The sequence below is a fragment of the Elephantulus edwardii genome, unplaced genomic scaffold, assembly GCF_000299155.1.
Source record: "Elephantulus edwardii isolate Elephantulus edwardi_28Jun2011 unplaced genomic scaffold, EleEdw1.0 scaffold00296, whole genome shotgun sequence".
NCBI lineage: Eukaryota > Metazoa > Chordata > Mammalia > Macroscelidea > Macroscelididae > Elephantulus > Elephantulus edwardii.
This window is the reverse complement of record NW_006400046.1, coordinates 1279032-1293910: the sequence shown is the minus strand read 5'-3', so window position 1 is coordinate 1293910 and position 14879 is coordinate 1279032. Positions and strand designations below refer to the sequence as shown.

Genomic DNA, 14879 nt, shown 5'->3' with positions numbered 1-14879 from the left:
CAAATGTATGGGATGGCCTGCTCAAAAACTGACCTTCTTCCCACAGCCACACTTCTTCCTAAAGCAAGGACTGACCAGGACCTGCTATGTCATCTAGAGCCAGCTTCCCCACTGCTGAGTGTGGTCAGACCCACAGCAACCCTCCGTCGGGTCTGGGGTTGTGCATCTTTACAGGAGACGGCCCACCCTTCTCTTACTAAGTGGCTGGTGGAGTTGAACTGTGGACCTTTCAAAGTTAGCAGCTTAAATCTACCAGTTTCAAATCCCAGCTCGCCGTTTTCTCTGTGTGATCCTGAGAAGCTCATTTTTCATCTCTGTGCTTGATCACCTCATTTATTAAATGGGGATGGATAACACTAGTGCTGCTCTTTTTTTGCCACTTCATATGCAAAAGTAAAACAGATTTCCATAAGCTCAATAACCAAGATAAATATAATTTGAATGCAGTCTTTTTAACAGTCAAAATTAAAGGGAGGGGAACCCAAGAATATATTGCGATTTTAACAAAAGATTGCACCCTGCGTTTGATGACTTGATCTTATTCACGTCACCCCTAATACCAGCACTGGTTCCAGTAAAACATTAAATATGTAAACAGTCACTGTGGGCTGTAGTTTGCCAATATAAAATGTTTGTAAATTATTTAACTACTGAGGGTTTTGGTACCTACTTAATTTTTTTTGGGGGGGGAGGGCACCTACTTAATTTTTAGAGGAACTTTAGTGGGTCAGGAGTTGCAGTAATTGAACCCTTTTAAAGGCTGGTCAACCCCAGCAGCAATAGCAAAGTTCAACAGAGCAGCAAACAACAAATGCTAAGGTGGTTGTGGAGACACTGGAACTCTTTTTCTTTCTTATTATTACTAAATTTTATTAATTTTGATGAACATTTACAGAGATTTTGAGTTTTCATTCATTCATTGTTGCACTATTTTCTCTACCCTCCTCCCCAGTTCGTTCTTTTTTTTCTCCCCCTTGAAAGTCTGTTTTAATTGTCCAGTTGCCACAGGACACTGGAACTCTTAATCACAGCTGATGGGAATGTAAAATGGTTCAATCACTATGGAAGGTGGTTTGGCACTTTCTCAAAAAGTTGGAAATAGAAACCATTTGACCCAGCAATTGCATTGCTAGGAATATATCCTAAAGAAACCGGAACTGCCATCCAAATAATGTACACACACCCATGTTTATAGCTGCGTTATTCACAATAGCAAAGAGAGGGAAACAACACAACTGCCCATCAACAAACAAATGGATAAACTACGGTAGATTCACATAGTGGAATACTATGCAGCACTGAAAAATAACAAGCTTGTGAAACATCACACAACATGAGTGATCCTGTAAGACATGCTGAGTGAAATACTTTCATCTCAAAAGGACAAACACTGCATAATACCACTTATGAAGCAGGACTAACATGGGTGGTTGATAGGAGAACAGGAAAAGAATGGATAGATAATGAACACTATCAGAACAGATGAGGAAGAGACTGGCTTAAAAAGAATATATGATTGGGCATTGTATTTAAGACAACCCAGAAAAAGAGGTGTGTTGCAAAGAGGGGAGAGGGAGGGAAGATATTGTGTAATAATATTTTTTTTTTAAAAAAGTGAACTAGGGGAGGGGAGAAGGAGGAAAATGTGCAATAATGAATTAATGAAAACCTAACTTTTCTATAAACTTGTTAAAAATCACGAGATATATATATTGGAAGCAGGAGTGGCATCCACTCCCTAAATAATGTGCCTCCAGAAACTCTATGAACTTTGATAAATGTTGATAGTTGTAGAGGGACTTCAAGCCTTTTGTTTATAGGGTCGTTATGAGTCGTGCTGGACTCGAAGGCCATCGACAACAACAAATATTTTTTTTTAAAAAAAAAGGCTGGTTGAATCCAGCTGCTTCTCCAGAGGAAGATGAGCCATCTCCTCCCAAGTGATTTACAGCCTCTTAAAACACATTGGAGGTTAGCTATGGGTTGATTCTGAGGCAATGAGTTTAATGAGTTTGAGATTTATTTTGCATGAGAAATGTGTGCCTTATTTCCCCCTAGCCCTACTGTGAATTGAGTTGATCCATAAAAAGAACATAAAACAGTTCATGGCACAGCACCCAGTAAATACTTCTTGCTGTGTGCCTTTAGGTCCATTCAACTCATAGCAACTCTATGAACCATAGCTCTGAACCTTGCCCTGTCTGGAGCACCTACACCTAGCCAGAGCACCTCAGTGTTAACTTCCATTGGAAAGCTATACTTGCCCAAAATGGCAAAACTCGTTGACCTCAAGGAGAGTGACAGTGCAGGAGTCAGCAGTTTGAACCCACTAGCTGCTCAAAAGGAGAAAGTTGTAGCAGTCTGCTTCTGTGGAGATTACAATCTTGAGACTGCCAAAGGAGCAATTCTGCTCCACCTTGAAACTTTGAAAAGACTAAAACTGTCAACAGCTTCATCTTGCATCCACAATCAATACTTGGCACCAGCAGTCAGGAGATCAGGAAACATATTGCACTAGGAGAGTCGGCAGTCAGTGACCTTGCCAAATTACTAAGGAGCAATGATGTCAGTTTAAGGACTAAGGTGCACCTGTTCCAGGCCATGGTCTTTTCAATCACTTGCTATACATGTGAGAGCTGGACAATGAAAATTAATAATGATGGCAAAAGAAGAATTGGCGTCTTTGAACTGTGGGGTTAGAGAAGTGTACTGAATATGCATGCCATGGACTACCAAAAGAATAACTGTATCTTAGAAAAGCGCAGCCAACAAACAAAGGGATGGAGAAGCTGTGGTATATTCACACAATGGAATACTACACTGCATTGAAAAGCAAGAACTCATGCAATATTATTCAAAATGGGTGACCCTGGAAGACATTATGCTGAGTGAAATATCTCAGTCACACTGGGACAAATACTGCATAGTGCCACTGTTGTAAAACAGGACTGACCTTGAGGTTGGGGGGGAGACTGAGAAAGATGGGATAAAGAATGTATATTGTATTGACACAGATGAGGGAGAAAACTGTTTAAAAGGGATATGTGATTAGGTATTATTGTCATGACGGGTCCAGAACGAAGGCTGCATAGTGGAGTGAACCTGGGGGAGGGATTGTAAAACAGTGGGGGAACTTTTCTTTTACTTTTCAAAGAGAAGAGTGTACTGGGGGGAGGGGTGGGCAGGGAGAATAGTGCAACAATGAGTAAATGGAAATCCAAAGTCTCTGTAAACTTTCATTAAAATTAATTTAAAACATGATAAAGAGAAAAGTGCAGCCAGCATATTCCTTGAAGGCAAAGATGATAAAGCTTTGTCTCATATACTTTTGTCGTGTTGCGAGGAGAAGCAATTCCTTGGAGAAGAACATCATGTTGGAAAGATGGATGGTGGGCAAAAGAGAAGATGACCTTTAAGGAGAAGGATTGACACACAGACTGCCTCTATGGGCTCAAGAGGTTATGAGAATGATTATAATAATAGCACAGGATAGGCGAGCTCTGGTGGCCTTGTGGCAAGAAGCTGCAACTGCCAGTTCAGAGGTGCACAGTTCAAATCCACCAGATGCTCTGCTCGAGAAGGAGGAACAATCTCCTCCTGTACCAGTCAGATCTGATTTGACGGTACACACAAAAAATAATGGGGGGGGGGGGGAAGAATAGCATAGGATAGATCAAAGTTCAGAGCTGTGGTTCATAGGATCGCTATAAATCCACTCGATTAGCCGGCGCCTAATAACAACTATAGGATGAGTTAGGAGTCAGAGTTGACTCAGTGCTTGAGTCTGGTTTTACGGTTGAACGCATCGTTGAGCCTGTCCCTTTAACTCCACTGTATCCCGTGAGCCCCTGCGCCCATAGTCGCCGCGTATCCCGTCGTGCCCTGCGTCTTCCGGCGGCGTCGCGGCGTTCCTCTCTACCCCGGCAGCGGTGCAGACATGGTGCAGGGACAGCGCAAGTTCCAGGCGAAGAAGCCGGGAAAGAGCAAGACGGCGGCCGCGGCTTCAGAGCGGATCCGGGGCCCGAGGAAGGGCGGTGAGCTGCGGGCTGGCGCACGAAAAGGGGCTTTGATGTCGAGCGCTGGGGATTGGCGGGGGGGAGGGAAGAGCGGGGCCCGGGATTCCCTGGCTTAACTCGCGCGCGTGTCCCCACAGGCCGAGTCATCGCCCCCAAGAAGGCGCGCGTGGTGGAGCAGCAAAAGCTCAAGAAGGTGCGTGCGGGTCCTGACTCACCCGGGCCCTGGCTGGGAGGTCGCGCCTTCCGCTCCACCGGCCTGGTGGGCCGTGACTGTTGAGAGCACGTTCGGCCGTTCTTTTTCTCCTGCCTAGCAACTATAGGAACCCCCGGAGGCACAGCGGGTTACGGGGTGGGGGGCCCCTCGCCAGATTGTCAGTGGTTGGACTTCTCGAGCGGCTCCGCGGGGGGAAAATGAGGCAGTCTGCTCCCGTTGCTTTCCAGCCTCGGCAACCCGATCGATGGGGGGTCGCCGCGGGTCACAACCGTGGTGGCCATGGATTTGGATTTCATTTTTGCCCTCATCGAAGTGGAGAGGCCTCTGGGGTGAGGGAGTGTTGAAATCCCCAGCTTTTGGGATGACAGTTGGGTGTGAGTCCCAGCACTATCGGCGGCTGGTGGGCTTTGATGTCATCCTCTTGCTGCCGGCAGTGATGTCACCGCCCCTGCCTCTGTGTCTCTCTGTCTCTCTTCTCTTTCTCTCTCTCTGTGTCTTTCTGTCTCTCTCTCTGTCTCTCTTTTTCTCTCTGTGTCTTTCTGTCTCTCTCTCTGTCTCTGTATCTGTCTCTCTTCTCTTTCTCTCTGTCTCTCTTCTCTTTCTCTCTGTGTCTCTTTGTGTGTCTCTCTCTCTCTCTGTCTCTCATTTATTGGTCCCCCGAGCCTCATACACCTCAGACTGGGCACCTCAGCCTGCGGATCTCACGCTTTTAAAGGCGCATCTAAAAGATCTGATCTTTTCCCCAGCATAATCTTGCCACAGCCTCAATTCGCCATTCTTCCAGATGCTCTTGTGGTCACAGGTCCAATTTGGCTTTCTATTAAATCTAAAGGGCATTTTCTTCTCCGTTCTTCTTTCCTTTTTGTGTCTTACCTAGGCGATGCTCTGGTCTTCCTGCTTCTGCCCTTGTCCCACCCTCCTTGCAGCAGTCTCCCTGTTTTCCCCAAGGTGGCCCCAGAGCGCCTGTAAGCACTGACTCGGATCCTCTGTTCAGAATCACCCAACTCCCACATGACTAAGATAAAAGCGCCAGCCATCCCGAGGCCCACCAGGTTCTGTGGGTCCCTCTCCCGCCCTCTGTTCTTTTCCACGTTCTCCTTTCTCTCCAGCTACACTGGCCCTTCAGTGGCTCCTTGGCTACACCACACACGAAGGATGGGTACTGCTGCCTGGATTCTCCCAGACTCTGCCTTCTCCCTCTCCTAGCTTACATCTGACTTCACACAGAGCCTCCAAGAGGTCTTCTGTGGGCCTTCTGGATAGCAGCCGCCTAACACCTCACCCCAGCCTGTGTTTTCTTTGCCACCATAGCAGTTTGCAGTACTCTCTCCCTCACTTGTTTCTTGTTGGTGTGGAGTCCTGAACTCCCAGGACATAGTTAGGTGCTGTAGGGATAGATGTTCAAACTCTTACTGGAGGTGGGGAGGGGCAGCAATTTGGCGGAGATGATTAAGTGATTTGACTACAAGTCAGGGTGCTTCGCTGCACCTTCTCACTTTTGCCGTTGCACCATCTGTGGCGCGGGAGCAACATGAGACTAGAGACTTCTTTGCATCTGCAGGCTGAGGCCAGGAGCACTGGGATCAGTTGCACCAGTTCCGCTTGTCTGTTGCTCATAATTTAGAGCCAGGGGCAAGTGTTTTCTCAGTGCAGAGCCTCAATTTCACATCTGTAAAGTGGGGGTCACATTGATGAGAAACCTGAAAAGAGTAGAGGTGGGGGAAGAAGCAAGCCGTTTTTAGACTCACTCCCTTGAGCTTCTGAGGAGGGTGGGTGGCAGACGGGTTCTCCCTGTAGTCTGATTGCCTGTGTTGTCCCCTCAGAATCTGGAGGTTGGGATCCGAAAGAAGATTGAACAGGACGTGGTGATGAAAGCCAGCTCCAGTCTGCCCAAGAGCCTGGCGGTGCTGAAGACCTCCGGGAAGAAGGGGGCTGCCTCTGCCAAGGCGTCCTCCTGAAGAGGCCAGTGGGGGCCAGCATCACCTAAGACTCATGTCTGCAGGGGTGACCGCCAACCCCAGGCTGCCCAAGGGGGAGTCCTGCCCCCAGGACTGAGTGGCACCTAGACTTTGGTCGGGGCCTGCCCACAGCAGACCGTGGAGGAGGCTCAGCTTTCCAGGGAACAGAGAACCCAGCGATGGTGAGATTGCTTTCACCAACTTGGATGTGTCTTCGGCTTTCTCTTTGCTGGGTTAACCCAGAGTAATAAAAATTGCCCTTCGCCACAGTGTGACATGCTTCAGCGGGAAGACCTGTGCCGAGGCTGGGGCCTGAGGCCTGGTCGCCTCCACCAGCCCTGCGCCGATAGGAAATGAGCGCCCGTGGTTCCCATGAGAGACACCCTGCCACCCCCACAATTCCTGTTACCCCAGCCCCGCTCCCAGCCTGCATAGCCAGAATCTCTGCACCAGGGGAACAGTCCTCCCAGGTGACTCCTGGTGACGCAGACCTCCTTACCCTCCTGGTTGCTGTCTGTAGACAAGTCACCACCGCCATCACCACCCCCCACTGCTCATGCTGGGACTCTGCTGGAGGATGGGTCGGACATCCTCAGAGCCACTTTCTCACCGGTAAGTCAGGCAGGCGCCCACAGCACTTCAGCCAGGTTCCTATCATGTGGGGCCGCAGCACAAGGTGGCAGCTACAGGAAACTGATGGCCAGCATGTCCCAGCGTTACCTCAAGACCCATTATAGAGCTTTTACAGCCGCTGCAGGCCTCGCACAGCCCCTGGTGAGGTGGCAGCATTACCATCCTGAGCTGGAACTTGAACCCACAGCTCAGTCCTCAGTCATGCTCCCAGCTCCAACCTCTGCTGTGTCTCTAACCAGACCACGGGTGCTCCCTGCTGTTCCGTGCTGAAATACACTACCCCCCAAACCATTGTTGTTGTCATAGACATAATAACTGCTGAGGGGTGTGAAGCAGACTCCACAACTGGAAGCCAGCTAGTAACAGGGCGACCAGGTGGTGTGGACCTGGGTGATCCCAGGCTGTTCCCTTTGAGGGGAGTTGGTGATGCCTGTGGGTGCAGTCAGCTGCTCCCCAAGGCCACGAATGACTGGTCCTTGAGCTGTCACCCCAAGGCAGAGGTGTTGGGTCACCAGCAGCTACAGGAAAAATCCTGGCCGCGTTTCCTAGTCCCACAGTGTTTAAAAATGTTTTTGTGTTGTCAGTATTACACAAGCTAGGAGAACAGTTTATTGCCCCAAATTCTAATTTACATCCTGAAAACTGATGGAAGCGCAGGTGCACGATGGAAAGATGTTTGTGTGGTTTTCTGCGGCTGCCCGGACACTGGGTGCCTGAGAGCTCACTGTTTCGGGGTGGGGTGGAAATAGGTGTTTGGCTGGAGGGCTGGGGCCTGGCTGAGCAGCCTCACCTGGAGGAACCTGGGCCTCCCCTGTTCCGCCCCCCTCCTTGATGAGGCGGGGGCCCCTTCAACCTTTCATCACACGTTTATTGTCCACCTGCTGTTTATGGTGCCATCCTCTGGGATAGGGCGAAGGGGGAACTGACGTTCTGATTGGGGAAACAGGGCAAAAACTCTGTAGGAAGCCAGATGGGAATAAGATGTCAGGGAAGGAAGGGAAACAGGGCCTCTCGGATGAGTGACATGAGTGGAGGTGGGGAATGAGAAAGTGACCTGCGCCGACCTCTAGAACAGGTGCCAGCCCTGAGACTGCTGGGTGAGACCAAGGGAGGCTGCTGTGGCTGGAGCTGAGGGCAAGGAAATGGGGCTTTTACTCGGTTCAGACCATGAGGGGGAAGGATGCTTCACTGATGTACTCTAGTCAAAGGTCTGACCGCCCCACCTACTGGAGTCCTTTCTAAGGAAAGACACAGACAGTCTCAGCAGAGCCTGGCACCCACTAGCACATGGTAGGTGTTCTGTAAACAGCACCTGCCTTCCCCGCCAGCTCCCTCCCTCCGGAGGAAATCCCGGTGGGGCTAGGGGTTCAGAAGGAGCCAAGGATAGGAATCAGGGTGAGGTACCCACAGACCCTGAAGGACCCCATCTGCAGCTGTGGTGGCAGAGGAGTCCCCGCTGTTCCAGAAGCATCCTGGTTGACGAACTAAAGATCTAAAAGAACTAAAGGACTAAACAAAGGAAAAACAGTATTCTGAGAGCCACAGATAGACTTCCCTGGAGGGAAAAGTCATCAAACATGCTCCGGTGCTACACTTGGCATTTCATTCTATCCATCCATCCTGGAAGTTTCCTACACCCCCTCCCCACACCAGGGAAAGCCTGCACATCTGGGCCAGTGAACTCTGATAAATGTGGGGGGAACTGAAGTCACCGATTGTACTGTGTGTGAGTCTTGAGCACCCACGGAAGCAGCTCTCAGACCTGCTGCCAAAGACCTTTGTAAAGTTTTTAGGAGTTTTTTACTCTTTGTTGCTATTTTGTACCATAGAGTCAGAACCGACCCATAGGTGATCTCCAGCAGGTTTTCAGAGGCAAGTAATCCCAGAGGAGGAGATTGCCCATCCTTCTGTGGAGCGGCTGGTGGATTCAAACCACGTGCCTTCGGGATTGCAGCGCAGTTTCTTGCCACTAGGCCACCAGAGTTCCCTCTTTTGTAAAGTTGTTTTAAAAAGCAAAGATGATAATTTGAGAGCTGAGGGGACCGACCCAAGTTACAGGCCTTTCAAACACCTTAGGTGCATATGAAAAAGGAAGATGAATTGATTCATTCAAGCTGATGTTGGCAAAGTACAGTAAGTATACGTATACGTGAGCTGCCAAAAGCACACATTGGTTGTAGAAGAAAAACAAGAATTCTCCTTAGAAGTGAAGGTGGTGATGCTTCAGCTCGCTCAGGAAAGGCCATTGGGTTTGATAAAACAAGGTCAGTGAAAACCAGCCGTCAGGGAGACAAGCAGCAGCCCCAGCAGTGGATTCGCATACCAGCAGAGTCCTTTTGTTACACTGAAGTCAACATGAGTCAGAGCCCAGGTGACAGCACTAACTCCCCAGCACACCCCACCCCATCCCCACACATCCGGGTTTTTCTTCCTCACTCCCTGCCTTTTCCTTGGCTCCTCTCCTGGCTCTGCCAGCTTCGCTTCCCATGTCACGGAGTAGACCATCCATCCTCCTCTGGGTCCCCCCATCTTCCCTTCCTCATCCCAGCTCCCTGACCTGGCCTCTGCACTTGTTCCCCAATCCCATCAGTCCGTTCATATCACACACACACCCCCACCCCACTGCCCTTGTGGCTACTCGCTGCCTTGCTTTGTCAACTCAGCACAAAGTAGCTGTTCCAGGGACTTTTGAGTGAATGGTGGAATTGTGTCCCGTCTCTGTAAGGAAGATGTGCACATCATTGGAAATCTGTGCTTCACCTCTAGACAGCACACCTGCATTGTCTGGGTTTTCTAATGCTAGCCAGCTTTGAACTCATCTTCAACCCTCTGAAGTTGTAGAATTTTTTTGTTGTTAGATGTGTAGCAAGACAAAGGCATGCTTATTAATATGTATATATTTTTTGTATGTATTTTTTTTAAATCAAGAAAGTTATGCGTCAGACTTGTATCCTTTATATGCGTTTACTCTGTATGCAGAGCAAGGCATTAGGGAAACTGGACTCAGAAGAAGAATGTGGCAACAGAATTGTAGGAAAACTCACCAACAACCTGCATTACCCAGATGACACAACCTTGCTTGCAGAAAGTGAAGACAACTTGAAACACTCACTGCAGACCAAAGACAAAATCCCTCTGTCTAGATTACATCTTTTTTTTTTAATCAGAATGCCTCTTTTATTTTTAATAAATACAAAAATCCTACAGCAGAACTTTCTGGGAAAATAGTTAACAGACTATGCTTTTTATTTGAGTATTTGTAGAATGGTGAATACCTCTAAAACATCTCTGTTAAGAAAAAAGTCAATATGAGTTTTTATTTCTCAAGGGTCTACAGAAAAGACAACATTGTGCACGGAAAGTATTTTAGCAGTCCTTCCAACCACCTCTCAATCATTGTGTTCAAGTTATCTTCTATACATTGTCTTTGAATAAATAGTTACTGGGCTCTGAAATTTCTAGCTCTTTTTTGAAGAGTAGATTACATCTTGGTAGCGGTAATGAACCACGAACCAGGAAGCCACAGCACGTGAGCCACCGTGCTCCACTGGTGAGCTACATCTCCAGACCCAAGATTACATCTTAACATCAAGAAAACAAAAATTGTCCCTGGACTAACAGGCATTATCATAATAGATGGAAGAAAACATTGAAGTTTTTAACTATTTAATTTGGATCCATAATCAACACCCGTTACTTGTTATTAGCTGCCGTCCAGTCAAGTAGGATTCAAAGCAACCCTGTGAACAACAGATCTGAACCCTGTCCTATCCTGTGCCATCCTCATCATCTCTGACACGCTTGAGCCCGTCGTAGCTGGAGTCACTGCCAGTCCATCTAGTTGAGGGTCTTCCCCTTTTACCAGCCCTCCACCTTTCCAACTATGATGTCCGTCCCCTAATGACACCCAATGTATGTGTGAGGTGAAGTTTTGCCATCTGCACGGTAGTAGTAGAAGTAAAAAAATCAAAAGACGTTGCACTTGAAGAACGTCTCCAAAATCCTAAAGAGCGGTGAAGTCTGTTTAAAGACTTAAGATGACCTTGATCCAAGCCACAGTACTTTGAGTTATGTCCTATGCATCTGAAAGTTGGACAGTGAATAAGAATAATAGAATTGTTATTTTGAATTATGGTTTTGGAGAAGAAGACAGAACATCCCATGAATTACCAAAATAGCAAGTCTGTCTTTGAAGAACTGTAACCAGGGTGCTCCTTGGAAGCATTATGGTGAGAAATAGTATGTGCTTGTTACCAAGGGTTGACGATCCTTGGAAAAAGACATTTTGATGGCAAAGGTGGAGGGTCAGAGAGAGAGGAAGACTCTGAACACGATGGATTGACACGGTGACTAGCAGTTGGCTTACCAGAGATTGTGAGGATGGTGCAGGATAGAGCAAGGTTCCAATCTGTTGTTCATAGGGTCGCTATGAGTCCTAGGCAACTCCAAGGCTCCTGACAAGGATACATATACATACACACGTGCAAGTTCTGTGTGCAGAGGTTCTATTAGCACTCCTTCCCTGTTGAAAACAAATTTGCCCTCATTTGCACATTCTCTTACAAGTTTTTGCTCTATGTAGAAAATACCATTTTATCTTTTAACCTTTGGACAAGGGCCTTCATGGGGCAGCTCTGGGTGGTGTGTAGTACTTCCTTCTGCCACTAGGAGGCGCTTCAAACCCACATCAAACCAGATAGGTTCCTATTCACTGACTGCCTTTGTGTCCCTGATGCTGGCCCATTTGAAGACGGCACACGCACACACACGCACATACACATATATCTCTGAGGGGCTGTGCAGAGAAAGGCTTTCAGTTACCACCAGTTCAGGACCTGAAGGGTCAACCTATCTGCTCTGCCTTCCACCTCACTCCCTGCTTCCCGAACTACCCTTGTCCCTTTCCTGAGCTGTAGTTCCTCTGGTCTGCTACTTCCTGACAATGATGTGACCTTGAGCAGGTCCCTTCTGCTCTCTGAGCCTGTTTCCTCATCTGCCAATTGAAGGCCTAACATCACTTCACCCCCAGTGTGGGGCGTTCAGAAGCTTCAGGCATGTGGGACCCAGTGGTGTGGATATGAGCTGTCCTGGGTTATGCAGCACCGGGTGGAGGTGGGGGCTCCCAGTGCTCCTTGCTGGTCTGTTCCCGGGGACAAGGGACACCATTAAACACTATTCCAGCAGAATGTGCTTGACCAGACCTTCCCCCTGCCTGGAGTGCCCGCCCCCATCAGGGTCCTGACAGTGTGCCCATGAACTCGGGATTCGCCAAGGAAGAAAGGGAGGATGCAGACCGTGCCAGCCAGAGAGGGGCTGCGTCAGCACCAGGAAGCGAAACTGCCCGGGCTGGTTTCCTGCCTGAGTCAACGGGGGCCACCGAGTGTCGGGGCTAACAGGCGGGAGGGACCCTGAGAAGGGTGAGAAGACATAGTCACAGATCTGAGGGTGCTGAGACCCCCATCACCTGAGCCTCTAGCTGCCCTCGTTCCGCAGGTCAGGAGCACATGTGATTTGGGGTCAGGAGCTGCGGATGCCTAGACAGTGAGCTCACGGCGGGTTGGGCGGGTGGCTGGCTCGATAAATGTGGCTTCCATTTCCCCGAAGCCTAAGCTCTCTGGCTCAGAGGAGAGGGAGACTGTGCAGGCTGGATCACTCCCCATCTCCAACCCCCACCCCCCACACACACACACACACACTCCTACTTTCTTAAAAGCCTTGCTAAGGAGGCAGTTTTAAATAAACAGACTTAGGAACTTTATCCTGAAGCCACCCCAGCCTCCCAGGGATCTTTGTTGACCATGTTTTCTCAGGGCCACTGTGTGACCCTGGGCAGCTCGCCAACCCTCTCTGGGCCTCAGGAAATTACCTACAAAATTAGAGACTGGAGTAGAATGTTCATGTCTCTCAAACCAGGTATTTGATCTGAGCCAGTGTTTGCTGTTGCATGTAGCACCTGTACTGCTCTTATTATTTCTCCCTGAATCTATCTCTTCTTTTTTTTACACTGAAAATTGGAAAACCAGAGAACCGAAGTCCTGTGGTAACAGAACAATATTTTCTAACAGTTACTGACATCAGCAAAGACTGTGCTCTTTTAAAAGGAATTTCAGCAGCTGTCAGCTAGTGAGAAAGATGGATGCTTGGAAACTGGGAGTCAGGAGTAAGACTGTCTAGCTTGAAAGCTGGTCCTGCCCTTTTCCTGCGTGGATACTGACCCCAGGCACCTGATCTTGCTGTGCCTTAGTTTCCTTGTCTGTATAATAAGAATGATGACAGCACCTGTATCTTGTCCACTCCCTATAATTTGGTCTTGTTCCATGATCCATCTGATTTTCCAAAAATCAATCCATTGAGCAGGAGTAACTCCCTTGATTCCAATTTGGGGCACCCACTGAAGGCTCTCCCGGGGCAACCACCTGGACTTACTAATGCAGTCGGATTTCAGATGCTGGAAAAAAGCTGGAAAAGGAGACCTGGGTCTCCTTTGAAAGGGAAGCATCTAAAGGTGCTTCTTTGAAGTCCTGACTCTTCCCCAACTCCAGCTTCTCGTTCCCCTTCCACCATAGCTCCACTTTTGTCCCAAATCTTTGCAAGAAAGGGACAGTCCAGTTTAGGGCCAACAGGTCCCTTATCTGCCAAGTGACCTCGAGCAAGTGACTCCACTTCTCTAGGCCTCACTTTCTTCCTTTGAGAAATGGAAGCAAAGACTCTGCTTTGCAGGGCTGCCAAATGGTGCAACTAGACCCCATACTTAAAAACCTCGAGCTCCAGCTAAACAGTCATGATATTAGTATTATTACTGCTATTTCTATTGCCATCATCGTGATTTTTCCAGGCTGTGGTTTTTCTCAAGACCGGCGCTGTCCAATCAAAATAAAATGTGAACCACTTAATGTTATATGTTCTAATACCAAATGAAATAAAAAACATGTGAAGTGGATCTCAAGAACATATTTTTTGTTCTCCCATATTTATCTAAAATTTCACCATGTAATCAATACCTAAAATTCATAGTGAACTTTTTTCCCCACCCTTACTGAGTCGTTGACATCTGATGTGTATTTTATATTTACAGTGCATTCCCACTCGGGCCAGTCCCATTTCAAGGACTCAAAAGTCAGTGGTCACCATTGATGACCAGGCTGTGTAGCTCAGGTCTGGAGTTTACTGGATGGTAGAGGATGAGAACTAGTAGAGGACAGAAGGTAGGAGCTAGAAGGTTCTGGAAGGTAGTGCCAGATTTGCCATAGGAAAAAGGGCGGAAATCAGGCGGTTTGAGGGTCATTTTGTGTTTTTACTGTTCTGTAGATCAGGTCAGCTGAAGGGGGGGGGGGCAAGGTAGAGTAGTTTCATTCAACAAGTTCTATAGGCTGAGCCCCTGCTGTATGGTGGTGAACAATTCCATGGCGCTGTTCCAGGTGCCAGAGGTATTAAGACAAACCTCTCTTGTGTGGCTCACGGTGGAGAGAAAAATATTAAAACAGCCGCAGAAATGGGTAAATACATGTAGTGACAGCAGAGAGTGGTGTGGGGACAGGGAAAATGCAGGGTTCTCTGAAGACATGGGGTTGGGAGAGGACCCAGCAGGGAAGCCACTGCTGGACAAGTTAGAAGCGGAGAAAAAAAGACCAGAAGTGGCCAACTTTGATACGTATTAGGCTACAGCTCATGAAATTGCCATTTTTGCAGGTAAAAAAAAAACAATCGAAAACAGGCAAATTAAAATTATTCGACCTAATATTTGGGCCGAACCCCCTAATTGGGCTTTATTTCTAGGGAGGAGATCTGCTGTCCTTTGAGCCCCTCCAAAAGGCTCGAGACCCCACAAAGCATCAACATCTGAGCCAGCGCCGAGAGTGACCGCGGAGGTTGGGGTCCCACCGGCAGGAGGAAGGAGGGCCTGAGCGCGCTGTTCAGGGCTCCAGCCGCTCGTCTCGGTCCCCTGGCCCGGCCTTGTTGATTGTCCCCTCGCGGAGCCCGGAAGCGACCCTCAGTAAACAAAGCCGTGTGTGGGCGCAGCCCCAGCTGCCCCAGGCGCGCTGTCCAGCCGGAGGGGGG

At 48.5% G+C, this 14879-nt stretch overlaps 1 protein-coding gene across 1 annotated transcript; it reads left to right on the top strand.

Annotated features, from left to right (window-relative positions):
• The first annotated feature begins 3937 nt into the window (after nt 1-3937).
• On the top strand, nt 3938-6188 carry LOC102860616 (chromosome unknown open reading frame, human C19orf53). The gene is made up of 3 exons (XM_006900822.1): nt 3938-4034; nt 4154-4209; nt 6054-6188. Exons 1-3 carry the CDS (start codon nt 3938-3940, stop codon nt 6186-6188), a joined length of 288 nt encoding a protein of 95 aa, XP_006900884.1.
• Nucleotides 6189-14879: the final 8691 nt, after the last annotated feature.